General features: G+C 39.8%; 1 protein-coding gene across 3 annotated transcripts in view; it reads right to left on the bottom strand.

The window, feature by feature from the left end:
* LOC311266759 (netrin-G1-like) overlaps positions 1–15,109 on the bottom strand; it is a 68,367-nt gene that overhangs the window by 5,309 nt on the left and 47,949 nt on the right. For 2 of the 3 annotated variants that reach the window (XM_084369289.1, XM_084369288.1), the window contains exons 4-6: positions 10,308–10,480; positions 5,202–5,228; positions 3,612–3,656 (exon numbers count right to left, since the gene is read on the bottom strand). In XM_084369289.1, the coding sequence (XP_084225415.1) occupies positions 3,612–3,656; positions 5,202–5,228; positions 10,308–10,480 (245 nt within the window). The remainder of the gene's footprint in view (positions 1–3,611; positions 3,657–5,201; positions 5,229–10,307; positions 10,481–15,109) is intronic. The other variant, XM_084369290.1, reaches the window with a different exon arrangement.

The following is a 15,109-nucleotide window of genomic DNA, read 5'->3' on the forward strand; positions in this document are numbered from 1 at the left end:
CCATGCCCCCAGTTTCTAATACAGGTTTTCTCAAACATGTAGTATCATGTAAAAAAATAACCCTGATGAGCTGTTGCACAGTGTAGCATTACTAGTAGTAACTCTACATAGATGAGGGGTTGTAGTGTGGCTGTCTGGCACTGGAGGAGAGTGGAAAAGATGTTGAACTGAAGAAGGGCTCAGGAGGCAGAAAGCTGCGCAAAAAAGTGCTAGTTTTACAAACGTAAGATCACAAGGAAACAAAATAAAAAACTGAAATAGCAGAGCCTCACAGGAAGCTGCTACAGACAACAACTCTCCAACAGTGTATGTCTGAGTGACTGCCTTGTCTGGCCCCACCCTAATTGGACTAAAGGGCGTTAGGGAACCAAACAGGGAAATTCACACTATTTAAATTTAAACAATGTTTCAAGGTGAGTAACAGAACTGCTTCAATAAACTATTCCCCTCAGTGTCTGATCACACTAAGGGGGGAAGACTACTCAGCTCTCTCTTTCCTCTTCACCACTAATTGCCAATGACCACAATGACACAAGCGAAAAGGGGAAAATAACAGTGAGCCAACATCCTAGGCAATATAACCACGGTCAATACACTTTGCACAAAAGAAGCACATAAACCTGCCGAAGGAACCCATTTTCTCTTAATAGCTTATTGGTGATATAAGAAATGAACCACCAACTAATTGCAAATTAGCAACTAACTAATTGATAGCTACTCCCTGTGCCTAACTAGACACAGGTGGCCTGACTAAGCCTCGTGTCAGTGAATGCTGCAGTATGGGAAATTGGGTAGAATGAACCTTTTCACACACAGGCTGATTAGTACTCTCTGTGACACGTACACTGAACTTCATGCGTAAAATCACCCTTGAATCATAGATAATAAGATACAATCTCATGCTTTTTGAATGATTTTCTACCTCTACCTCGACATCGCTCTCCCATGGACCAGGGCAGCAAGTGAGAACACAGCAATTCGAATCCTACCTAAGCACCAGCGTACGCTCCCTCTCTGAGACATATGTGCACCTCACACCTCTGTCAGATGTGTGACATTTTAGCAGGATAACTGTTATGACAGATATATCTCTGGGGCTTGGTGTTGTATGAAGCAACAAGGAAAAATTCTCCACAGCAACAGCACAACAGTAATAGATAGGTACGATGAAGAGCTGAATGAGATTTCGTATTGCTGCTTGTGTGACTGGAGGCATGCTACAATTGAAAGGTATGTTTTCTTCAACGTCATTTGGTCGAGTGCTATTGTGCCACGTTCTCTAACCCAGCATTGGTTGGATTATTTGGTCGATTAGGACACATTTCATCCTTTCATCAAATCGCTCCTTCAGTTGTTACTTTTATAGAGGACCCTGCAGTCTGTTTATGTCCCAGACATACTCGGGCAGTTCTCTAATCCTCTCATCTCAGTGAACTCTTGAAGTCTGCAGACACTGTGCGACTGAAGTCTCTGAGATGCAGCAAATATCAGTGTGATATCAGGTTAAAAGTCACAAATGTCCCGGACTATAGTTCCTGTCACTCTTTTTGTGGAAGATCGAGATCTTAAGAGGTAAAAAAATAAGTTCTATTGAACAGCCAGCCTTTTCAAATGCTTCAAGTCATAACAGATATCTGATATTGCACAAGGCGCTGAGTTTTGTTGCAGTTGTGGAGTTATTTTACTAAAGATCAGCTTTTTTAAAAGAGTGACCCTGCAGACAGCAGCTCTTCCATTTAATTGCATAAAGGGAAGAAATTACATTGATAGTGATTCATTTAATAGTTTTAAAAAGCCTTTAAAACTATAGATTCACCATTGCAATCAACTATAGCTGGAGACAGTTCTCAGATACAGGATCTGCTAATTATATGCTCTGAGACAGAATAGTGTTGCTTCAATTACATTGAATCAATATCTTTTGCCATGATGTCAGGGTAAGCTGAAACCAGCATTCAGCCTCCTGTTATCATATTAACATGAAGGCTTCATCATTAGTCATGACTGGAGGCTGTGAAATTCAATATAAATTGTCAGCAGCATAGTAGCACTTGACAGTGGCAAGGATACAACACTGCGCCTAAAGACAGAAAGTGCCTAATTTTCCTTTTACTCGGATACAGGTGGTCCTGTGTTAGCAAATGCTTGTCAAGTCAGATTTGGAAGATTAGAAAGGAAAAGGTATAGTTCAAAATCACAGGACATTTTCCCTTTCATGCGGAGAATTACAGTAGATAAGAAGATTGATACCACACTAATGTATGTTAAATACCAGCAGCCTGCTAGCTTCGCTCTGCACAACAAGTGGAAGCACAGGGAAACAGCTAACCTGGCTATGGTCAAAAATGTGCGCACATATGACATGAGTCATGTTCGTTTAACCTATACACATACAGAATGTAACTCCAAATAAAACCACAGCTTGTCCTTTGTTGATTTTTGTCTGTTGTACCAAACTTGTACTGAACTGTGACTCCTACCTCCGTGATGGCGTCATACCTCGGTGATGACCAATGGCCTACACTCCTATTGTAGACTTTCTCAGACCAAACAAGCCTTTTAAAAATGTCACTCTGGAAAATTTGAGGGGGTTTTGTTCTGACATTTGATATGCAAAACTATTGATCGGCCGATCAGCCAGAACAAAACCATTGACAGGTGAACAAAATAACATTGATCATCTCGTTAGAATGAAATGTTCTACTGGGAAGACCAAAGTACACCCTGTCATGGCAACGGCAGGCCCCAGTTGCACTGCCCCAACCCTCAATGTTATTCACTTCACCTATTAGTTTTTTTTTAATGTTGTGGTTGATCAGTATACATCTTGGCTAACAGAAATGTCACCTCTCCTTGCACTAAAGGATTTTTCCAATGAAAACATCAGCTAACATGGTTGTTTAGAACTGATTTATATGGAAATGAAACAGATTACACAGGAAAGCTGAATTGTTTTTAATCCACCTCAGTGCAGTAACTGGTGCCTTTTCACCTCTGACTGCAGCACACCGGATTATTTTTATATGGTGCACCTCGTTCCCACCGGTGTGACTCCAGAAAAGATAGACGGAAACGCCCTCCCTGGATTGTGGAAATCCTGAAAGTCCTCTTTTAATTTGTTCTCCTCTGGCTGTGAGAGCAGTGGTGCAGATGCAACTTAACACTTACTACACAGGATATCTGGGCCCGAGGATTAGCTGGAGATAGCTGGAGATCAATCTACATAAACCCCCCTGGAGCTTCTTCTCTCCTTCTCTCTCCTTCTCCTTTTTTTCCTTGTGAACATGGCAGAAAGGGTACATCCCCAGAGAGCATTCTGGGTATTTAAAAAGAGGGCATGATCAAAGGGGTTAGGAGGCTGTGGACTCTGTGATCATGAGGCATGTGGTCCATTCCCTGTAGTGTTCTCACAACAAAAGGTCTGCCTTGTAAAGACTAGCGTGTGTTTGTGTGCGTGCAGGATGAAAGCATCTGGGCTTTGGGAAAACAACCTACTGCACACTGCAATTTGCATATTCTAAGTAACACCTTTTTTTGAATTGCCAATCAATAAGCAAACAATTCTGTGTATTGTTAATGTCATGCTGAAGTTACAAAGCCTATGAGCCTACCTTGGTTACGATTTGCAACACCAAGAGATGAAGCATTTGCTCGATCTGTGTAAAAATGGGAAAGGTTATATATTACACTGAGTTGTCATATAATTCATGCTGTTATGTAGTTAAAGCACACGGACAGCATGCATAGATTCTCATTTTTACATAATCTGTTTGTTATCTGGGCTGATTTGCCTTGAAAATGGTCTGCAACACGTTTGGAGTAGTGAATGGACTATATATGTAGAATAGTGTGCATGCAGCTCGAATGAGTGAACCTTCCACAACACAAAGGCAGAGACGCACATACGGTAGCTGCTTTTGTTATCCAGCATGAGGAGTCACCTTCAGGCATCAACATGCATAGGGATGCATGGGGGGAACCACGTCGTTATAAAACATGTCTTTCTTTTCCATGGCTTTGGGCTAGTATCTGTCTGTGCGCTTCGAGCAACTATTCTAGTGTTGTGAGAGAAGCATTCTTGGTAGTGTCTGCCAATACATGCAGGGCTCCGACAGCATTAAATATTAAACCATATTAATGTTTAGGCTTGTTATTTACAAATCATGTACGCAATATTAATGCTTGCTATTTTGAAAACCATGCTGCAGAGTTTGAGGGTATTTCCTACCTTAAAACAAAGGATGCCAATAGAATAGGAAAACCTTACAGGCATCCATTGTTTTCCATTCATTTCTGTACAATATGGAAACCAAATAGCCCGCCCTCACCAGAAAACAAGCAATCTAGTATAACCCGTATTTACGCTTACTGTGGCAGTAGTGGTTATGAGGGGAGCTACTAATCTCATATCTTTGCAACCCTACTTAACCCTAACCCTGACATACATACTACTGCATGCAAGTAATATTTTGGTTGCTCACATAGCTCAACCCAAACCAACCTCTTTTCCTAAACCAAGTAGTTTTGTTAGGTAAACCTAGTCAAGCAGTTAATGTGCCTAAATCTAACTAAACTGCAACCACTTATCAACGTTAACCACACAACGATTAATGTCTGGTTGACATTTGCCTGTCGTTGGTACTGTACTCTCCAATATGCCATAGTTTTCCTGTCCTTGTGGGAGTGGTAATAATGTTGTTTTGGCACTTGTTGGCAAAAAATTTACTCAGTCATTTAGGTATGAGGATGTGTTGAAATCCAAAGGCTTCTTAAAACCTTGTGGCGTTTTCAACAACATGATTTACGAAGCTCCAGGGTCATTGTCAGAACTTGGTTTTCATTCATTTCCCAGACAGGAAAACACAATATCCAAATATGAAACAGAACAGCATGGTTTGCAAAACTGTAAGCAGCATGTGCAGTAAACATATAAGATTTGTAATAATAGGTTAAAACATGAAAAATCTCACACCGTGCATTGGTTCATTCCATTCACAAAAGTCGGATAAAATAAGACATAATTCTACATTAATGCTTTGTTAGAATGGATTATTATCACTGTGAAAAACATAATGATGAATGACAATGGAAATGTACGGCACAATTTCTCACACCAACATCATCAGTCACACAGAGTTAGTTATCACAAAAGGAGGAAACCATTTGTCAGCATGCCAATTTACAAAGCTCGATCAACTTACGCACTGGTCCATGATTACTGGGAATACCTGCAGAAAGAGCAAAAAAAAAAAAGATTATGTTCAATTAAAGCATGACTCATGTTTTATACTCTTGAAACTTTATTCATGAAACTGCAAGAGAAAACATTTTTCTGTGTGTTGCTGCTTTGAATAATTCAAAGCCCTCCAACTGGTCTCCACTGCATCCACTGATTAACAGCCGCCATGGCTCAGACCACTGCATGGTCCAACACCCACCCTCTTCTGATGATAATCACAGGTATGCCAGTGATGAAATGTCAACAGAATCAAAACTCTTAAGGATACATAAAGTCTTTTAATCAGCATTTCAATTTATGTTTGATATAATCATGTTATCATCTGTTTGTTTTCTGCCGATAGATTCTCTTCACAACAAAGATAATGTCTGTATTGTGTTTGAATCAACCAATTTCAGGATCTGCACATCATAATTCATAGTGTTTACTGTAAACTTCTCTGATTGGTGAGAAATTACTTTTAAACATTCACTTATGATGTTGCACTACGAAGACAACATCACTTAAAAGACAAGATAAGGCAGGGTAACACTGTTAAATAAGGTACACAAAACTGTGAGTAGTTACTGAGGAGTGAGTAAGAAATTAATTAGTTGAGGGTGGCACAAAAAGAGTAACAAATCATTAAGTAATGAGTAATTAATGAATCTAACTGGTAACTACTTACTTTATGTTTTGCTTTACTTGAAAGCTCACAAAAAAGTGTAACTAATGATTAAGTAATTAGTAACTACTTAGTAATATATTTCACTTTACATGAAGGTGCATAAAAACTGTCACTAATGATTAAGCGGTTTGTGATTAATAAGTCTACTTTGTAACTACTCAGTATTATGTTTCACTTTATGTGGAGGTGCATAAAAACAAACTAATGATTACATAATTAGTAATTAATGAGTCTAACTGGTAACTACTCAGTATTATGTTTCACTTTATTTGAGAGTTCACAAAGAGTATCTAATGATTAAGTAGTTAGTACTTAATAAGTCTACTTTGTAACTACTCAATATTATGTTTTGCTTTACTTGAAGGTGCATAAAGCTTATGATGAAGTAATTAGTAATCAATGTGTCTTCACTAGTTTGTGCTACTCAGCAGCTGGTTCACAGTTAATCAGGAACAACTCATGAAGAAAGTGGTAAGTATGTCGATTCACAAAGCAGGTGACGGCCATCTGCTCTTTACTTATCCTGTTTCATTATGCAGCAGGTAGCCTGTCTGGGAGGCGGTGCTACATCCTTGTCGAAGCACCTGGGCCTGGTGCACTTACTATAAAAGCTCCACCTCTCATGGCTGCATCTCTCTTCCCTACTCTTCACTTCTCCCTCCACCAGCGCATTGTTTGTTTGTTTTCCAGCGTAAAATCCTTCGTACACACATCTTACACTCATGCACACTCACACCACTGATTTTACTGATAAAACACAGCTCATCTTATCTTCAGCTACCTTTATGTTGCAAAATTATGTGTTTTTTGTTAAATAAATGATTTATTTGTTTGCCATTAGCTGCATCACCCTCGTTTTTGTCACCGCTTTAGAGCGGGGTTGTGACAACAGATATTTATGAAGTAATCATTACCTAATGATCAATAATATAGTATCTTCCAGTCTGTTCAGTAACTCATCATTATCTACTATATAGTTCTTGAATCATGATTTTGAATTATCAACTTGTTCCTGATTCATTCCTCACTCACTCTTTAATAACTACTAACATTTTTGTGCACTTTCGTGTAAAGTTTTACTAAAAGCATAATGACAAGCACTAATAATAGGCCCTGTCTATAAGCTGGAGCTGGCTCTTCAGCAGCCTTTCTCTGAAACATATGTGTTATCAGTGTCTGGCTCTGGAGTCCCCGTCTTTGTGTTTCGTTAATGTAATCAATGGACAAATCCCACCCTACAATTACAGCAAATTTTGATCCTTTTTTCAAGCATTACCGATTTGTCCTTCTGTGATTCTGTTTCACTGGGGTATTCATACTATTTGCACCCCATTCATCACTTCATTACACGTTTCGAGCTGTCACAGCGACTGTTGGCAAGTGCACAACACTGCAGCAACACGCATTTTAAGCTCCAATTTGCAAGAAAGCAAGCAAGCCGCAATTCCTAACCAATAGTTGTTCTATGTGAGGAATAGAGGGCAAACAATATTGCCCTTTGAAGCCAAAACACATTCTACAGTCTGATCAAACTCTCAGCCCCAACCCCGCTTAACCTGTGAACCTGCTTTGGAACACAAGATGAGTTGACGCTCCCTGCAAAGTGGACTGTCAACATAATTCTCGAAGTGATTCCTCTTCTGCTCGGCTGGCAACTTACAGATTTTTCCCCTCCTTCTGTTCGGGAAGCCTTGGATTTGAATCACTCTCAGTCACTCTGTGCTGCTGACAGCTATGGCCCATAGCAACACAGGTCTCCATTTTGGGCTCTAATTTATTAGATGAAGGGTCACGTATGTCCATATATCTGCATGGGCAGGGATTTGAATATGTAATAGACCTTGCCCTGTTCCTACCTGTGAGATAAATGACTTCCATGATTAAAGAGGAAGACTTGATGACAGATGAAAGCTATTAAACCATAATTACATTTTGCACGTTCAGCATATTTGTCTTGAAAAGAGGGCTGTATGTTTAATATCCTCATAGGAAATATGAGCTTCACATAATGGATAAAGGCATGTTACCGGGCCTGGGCTGTACTTATGAGAGAAATAAGAATAATTTAAGATAAAAGTGTGTTCATTCAACACCTGGGGGACCAATATTGTTACGTCACTTCCATGTGCGACATTATTGCATTTTATGCCACTGCCAAACAAGTACTAATATTACTTTTGATATGGCTAGACCTTGGTTTCATCAGTTCAGTGCAGATGCGGCCAAGTGTTGGATTTTTTAATAACGGCCTGTCAATCTGACAGTGAGCAGCACATTGCAGGGAGGCTCATAACACAGAAGAGGTGCGGGGGTAAATCCAGCAATATCTCCGTAGAGATCACAAACGTTCCCACAAACAAACTCCCACACGCAATCAAATGTGTTGCATGTGCATGCACACATACACATACAGTTTTGGGCACATACACGCTTTAACCGCCACAGACACATACTCATTAAAATGACTGTGTAATCCTCCCATTCATCTTCAACAAATAGCCTGAAGAAGAGCAAGAAAAAGCAGCATTGCTTATTGCACGAAGGTGCTCACAACAATTCAGCAGATCGATAGCAATATCATATCTGTGTACAAATCTAATCAGAGCACCATGTCTGAGAATTCGAGTCAGACGATCAAACTGAGCATCTGAAAAACCTGCTGTCAATCCCAGCAGACTGCTGCCATGAGCGTCTCTGACTGTAAGGCTGAATCAGAGTGAACGGAGGACCAGAGGGCTAGATCTTCCACCATCTGGCCTTGCCTCGCCGTCCATTGCCACATCCCTGAGTGGCTGTATTAGATTTATTGAGGCAATGAGCCCCCTGCCTCAGGCATGGGATTTGATAAATGTGACTCAACTCCCGTCCAAGATTATAATGGGGATAATGCAAAAGAGCACCTTCTGCCTCAGAGTTAGCACGTGAACAGGCAGAAAAATTTCCAGCGTTAGTTCACACTTTTTAGCTGGGAATATCAATATGAAAGCATTGGCAGGAGTGCCGTTTATGTTTACTTAGTGTTGACTGAATGAAACATATCATGATTTATTAACGATTAAGTCAATATCTAACCCTAACACAAACAGGCAAGAGGTGAATATACCCAACAAATGCTGATTTCACTGCATTCCAAAATGACCCATGAGTCACCACTTGGTATAGATTGTATATAGACAACTAAAACTATGTGTCTCACAAAATAAACTAAGCTTAAGGTCATTTTACAATACCTTAGGGAAGTTTTGTGGAACTGTTATCTTTTGACTGCCTGATAATGTTATATATTATTATTGTTGGTGAACAATGACAATTGTTGTTGTGGTTGAAAGCTTCTAATCCGCATCAGGGGTCACACATTACAAGATATTTATCTGGGAGAACCCAGACGAGTCTGTCTGGTCTCCAAACTATGTTTTGTTGTGAAAACAGATACAGAAAGTGATGTAATGTAGCAATGCCATGCGCGTGTAACCAATTTCTTTTTCCAAGGATGACGAACAAATGACCCACCCTACTCTGCCTCTGACTGGCTAGTACTAGTTGACTAAATTGGATTGGTTGCTTAGGTTTAGACATTAGGAGTAACAATTGGTCAGGGTATGCCAATCAGAGACAGAGTAGGCAGCCATTCTTTGAGGGCCATCCTAGGAAAAGAAATATTGTGTCGACAGGACTCTTTTCTTAAATAGATATCCACAAGTTGCATGAAATTCCTGTCCTGACCCCAATATGACCAGATTTTGACCTTGCTTGATATCTTTCGGGAGTCTGTGAGGCATCGGTGAGCTCTTGGATTGAGTCTTTGAACAGTTAGCACATACAGTAGTGACTGAGTGCCGAGCGACTGAGTGACGTTTTTGCTTTTGTTCATCTCAAAAAACTGTTGTCTGGTGGAAAATTAGGTGTAAAATCCGGAAGTGTGAACTACTAACAGCATTAAGAGAAGACCACCAGGATTGACAGGAATCAACAGTGATTGTTGGGAGGTACAGGATGCAAACTGCACCCTCTTGTTTCACTGTAATTCCTCTTGACATATCTACCATCCACCAGAATGTGAGGGGAATTTGAGAGAAGGGCCCATTGCAGGCCAGGTCAGTGGAAAGATGCAAGTAGATGCAATTATTTGGGACGCTGCAAATTGATGCAAAAACACAGACAAAGACATTCGCCAACAGAGATGATCAGTGTGTCTGTTGCTAGCTAGCTTACAGCTAACGCCTGTAACAAAGCTTAATCAAAAATAAAAGGTACAAAATTTCATTTCATTCATACCTTCGTCGGGTATCACTGTCTGTTGTAACCAGACTGGAAATTGTGTGTTACTACCACCACCAACAATATCACATATAAATTAGCCATATGGCCAGTCTGTATCTACTGAAAATCAAAAATACTTACATATATTTGCTGTTCCTTTGGGAATAGGGAGGTAGGAGCCAACACTCCAGGCTCTTCCGTGGTAGTGCTTCTTACAGCGGCTGCAGTCTGACCCTGTGGTGTTGTGTTCACACTCACAGCCCAGCTTCCCCTTGTCAAACACACAGCTGTTGGCATGCAGGTTGCACTTGCACCTGAGACAGAATGATAACAACAAAAGACGGACGCATGAATAGGCATCATTCTGCACCCATTGAATCAATACCCTCTGGAGGGAATACACAAAGTCTGCCCTTGCAGCAGTGTTTATTTGCGCTTTTCAAATTTTTTGACAGGGGTAAATTGAAATCCTGGTGGGTTATCTGACATGGATCGTGCCTCCACAAAGCTTCATTATCCTCTCCTTTAAAAAACAAGGCCTCATTTGTTGCCGCCCCTGAGGAGGGAACAGCGATGCGAATGAGGTCACTTTTGCCACTCTGAGAGCGAAATGAAAGACACTCTGTAACATTTACTAATTGAGCACAAAACAGGGATCTGATAGAGAGATGATAGCATAAAGAGAAGCAGCGTAGCCTGAGAATTCTCTTTTTTCTTTGTCTTCAAAGTTGCTGGGATATTTGGCAAGGGAGCCTTCAGGCAGGAAACCCTACCAGTCGACGGAGCTGGTTTATTAGACAGAACCGTGGCAGGGCTGACAGATGCTCCTGACAGGAGAGGAGAGGAGGCCTGACGGCTTTCAACACTAGACCAAATCCACCCCTGTTCTGACCACATGGAACAAGCACGCTTGTATTTCCAAGCGAGCGGAAAAAGAATAATTTGGTTGCAGTTGGAGTGAACAACGAGAATGAGCCGAGAGTAAATCTCTCAGAATACAACCTGTTTTATTTCAGTGAAAGTTGTGTTTACTCCCAGTGAAGAGCTCTGTTGGAGGCAGAAAATGTTCTGTTTATCATCACATTGACATATTACGGTTTCATATACCACATGTATTCCAAATATAAGTCTCCGTATTTGATTTTATTCCTAAGAGGGTAAAATGTTACATCTAGTGACCCTGAGCTTCTTGGGAGGTTGGAGGTTGATACAGAAACAGTTGGGGAGGGGAAACATCGAGTGGATCTGACACACTACCCGTCTCCAGGGGTCCGGGCGGCTCATGGTTTCACATCATGACTATGTTTGTTTTTACAAAGTGCTTCCGAGGGAAGATTTCTCCCATTTGAGACTGAGGAGCCGGGTATCTGTTGCCTACAATCGCAGTGAACATGAGACTGAGAAATGACAGCAGCAGTCAGAAATACATCCATTCTAATTGACTTCCTGGCCTCAGTGTGACATCTCGTATTAATGATAGATAACTGCGGGAAACAGGGGAAACTATAGCCTGTTGTGTGTGGGGGACAAGAAGCAGTAAAGCCACTGAATAATGTCTAAAATCGTGTGGATGTCTGGTAACATCTGCTTATGGGTAACACTTATCTAAGCATCTATAAGCACCATAGAGACAGGTACTTATGTGATTTTCTGCATAGTGCTTTTTTGAAAATGAAAGGTGCTTGGTTAGGGCTTGAACTGTTTGCAAATATGAATATTTTAATGAATTTAAAGCAGCATTATGTAACTTTTTTACCTTAAAATAACAGCCTCAGAATCATTTTGATGGTACAGTGTCTTGTAATAGGGTGAATGGTGTCTCTGTCACATGTTTCCGCACTATGTAACTTCATTGAGGGGGTAGGATCACAGTGTTACACATATGTTTACCTCAACATGCAAGTTTTCAACACAATACATTGTTATGGTTTGATGAGTTTTGTTTGTATTTAGCGCCTACATCAGTCTGACAAACTGACTAACCTGGGATTTGTATTTACGACAGTGGTGTTGCACTCAGAAACTGTGGGGGGCGCCAAATTGCACAAAATGCCAATTTCTACATAATGTTGCTTTAAGTGAAAGATACATGCATGTATGAATACATCTTTCGTATGTTAACATTAGGGTTTCAAATTATACATAATGATATGCCTTATACTGTACTGTATGTTGGCATTTGACCATTTTAAAGAATTTATTACATGTTCATGTTTAAACAGTTTGAAATTGTATTTAAAACCCCTGATGTGATCATTATGTATGATTCCGACTATATAATAATGTGTTTTAAATCATTTGTTAACAGTTTCTACATTAGTTATGGATGTGTAAGGTAAAAGTTAATACATGTATACCAGGGCTGTCAGAATATCGGATTTTCACTGCAGGATCATCATGGTCAAACAAATTCACGATAATGATATAATCGCTATATCTGTAGGAATTTGACATTTGAAGAAAATGCTATCAATCAAATCCATCTTAAATCTGGTTACCTGTGTGCTTTGTGTCTTTTTTTGTGGCAAAATGACCCTCAAAATAAAAAATTAGGGAGGTGGAGAGAGATTCACTAAGGTAATAAAAGAATACTTGCACCGAATTACCAGAGAAAAGGCAACCTGATGAACTCATTAACAAAAGATGCACAAAGTCAAACATCTTTAGTCGCCCAATATTATCATGTGTGTATCATTAAAAAGATATCAATATTCACTTTTTTGATATTACAGATATGGTGAATATTGTCATATCGTGACACACCTAATATTTACATTTCTATACAGAAAATGTCCCTTTATCTGTTTAAAACTATATAACAGTGTGTTATAAACTGTCTCTTACAGCTTATAAATAGGACGGTTTAAAAAGTCTTGCCCCAAATGGCAAAATTGGTTAATCATGTCGGTAAAAAATCCTTATTTTCGAAGAGGCATTATGAGCAATACAGAACTATCTGTGAGGAGCTCACTTGGTAACAAAAGTGCCGAAAATAGCACCAGCATTAGTAACAATAGAAACAGTGTACAAAATTCTCACTGCAGTTTTAGACATTTCACAACAGGATTTTGACTATTTGCAATGATTTAAAGTACAGGAAACTCCTAATGGAAAACCTTTAGGGTTCAAGCCAGAGAAAAGTAAACACACTACATGATTGTCACTGCCTCAGCAGCATTAAAGTAGAAAACAACTTTTTGAGTCTATCTATACAAGAAAATCACCATCTTTCCTCAGGTGATGTGCTGTCTCACAATATTAGCAGCCATAATGGATGCAAATGAATATCAAACCACATTCACAGCAACTAAATGCTGGTGCCTCTCACGACGCGTTCCCCATAGTCCTTAACTTTTTAATCAATTAAAGTCCCTGCTCCATAAAATTAATGACTGGGTGTAGCTCTTCTGCCATGCAGACAGCAGAGGCTCCCTGAAGTAAAAAGCGATGAGATTTGACCTTCCATTTAATTAAAAACCAGCAAAATTTGGATCATTGGGCCCAACCGGTGCGGGTAGCACGCTGATAGAGCCGGGGATGTGGACTCAGGGGGGCTCTGGGATGTGATGCTTTTGCCGCTGGCATTGTCATATTGAAATCAGAGAGCATTACTGTCCCCAGTTTGGGTCACAAGAGGGAAGAGATCCCTTGTATGTCCAGCGTTTTGAACCGGCACCATTACAAAGAGACATCGCTGAAAGTTTTAATGACCTTTTATCCCGTGTACTGCCCAATAGCAATTGGTATTATCCATTATCCATACAAGTGACCCTCCCCTAGGAGACACTGGGGATCCTTTAGCTTCTCTGTCCTTCACATCAATTGCATTTCTTCAGCTCGAGATAAAAATGCTCTGAGAAAGGATGAAATGAACGCTGTTACGGATGAAGAGTGTGTGTGCTCTTGTTCAGGTGTATGTGTTTAAAAATTTTTTTTTCTGTTTTGTGATTTTGATAAATATTTTCTCACCTCGGGTTACGCACACTGAAGCCGGAAAGGTCAGTGTAGAAAAAGAAAACAATTTGTTGAACAATTTTCAAAGTCTGATTAAACATTTAAAAATCTCTCCTGTGTTTAAGACTCACGAAAAAGTAAATAATTAGTCTTTTAAAAATGTATCTACCTCCTTTTTTGGGTGGTTGGCTTTTGTTTTGTTAATTTTTTCTTTTGTCATATTTTTCGTATATTTTTGTTATCATTGCTGCTCATGATAATGCTGCTGTGCTATCTTTTTGTACTTTGAATGCAGAAGTGTTGATGTATTCAGAGTTGACTTGAGGCTCCATCTAATTATGAATGTTGTCGTGACCTTCTTAGTTTTAAATTACCTTCTTTAATCCTCACGCTGGAAAAAAAAAGAAGAAGACATTTTTGCTGCGCTTGGTGAATAATGTGATACAGATTCGGGTTTTAATTCTGACTAAATACATTTGCATGCTAAATGTAACTAAGAACAAATCTCTAGAGCGAAGTAAGGTGGGGCGAGGGTCTAGTTTATGTCGATACTCCGGAGCAGACGGCAGCAGTGCCCTGTGTCTTCTCCTCTGGCTGCTGCCTAACCTTGGTTTCTCCTGGCTCTTTGGCACCGTGGTGACAGGCTCGCAATGTCTTACACAGCTTTTCTTACTTGTGACAGCTTCTAGCATCTGTGCTTCAAGACAAGAGAGGAGCACAGAACTTGTTAAAAAGAACCTCAAAGTAGAAGAGCCTGAGATGACAGGGAATCTTCATTTTTTTTGTCGTTGAGTATTTTCAAGTTGAACCTCACAAAGACTTCCATTAAAAATCCCATTAAAGCGACTGATTTCATAAAGTTTAACTTTAAAGATACAGTAAACAACTGTAAATGTGTTTCTGGTCTCGGCCACATTTAGAAAAAATTATACATTTATCTGCATACATCTCTGAGGTAAATACTGGAGACTAAAGGATGTGATATAACA

The sequence above is a fragment of the Pagrus pagrus genome, assembly GCF_965226575.1.
Source record: "Pagrus pagrus genome assembly, chromosome: 12".
NCBI classification, from domain to species: Eukaryota; Metazoa; Chordata; class Actinopteri; order Spariformes; family Sparidae; genus Pagrus; species Pagrus pagrus.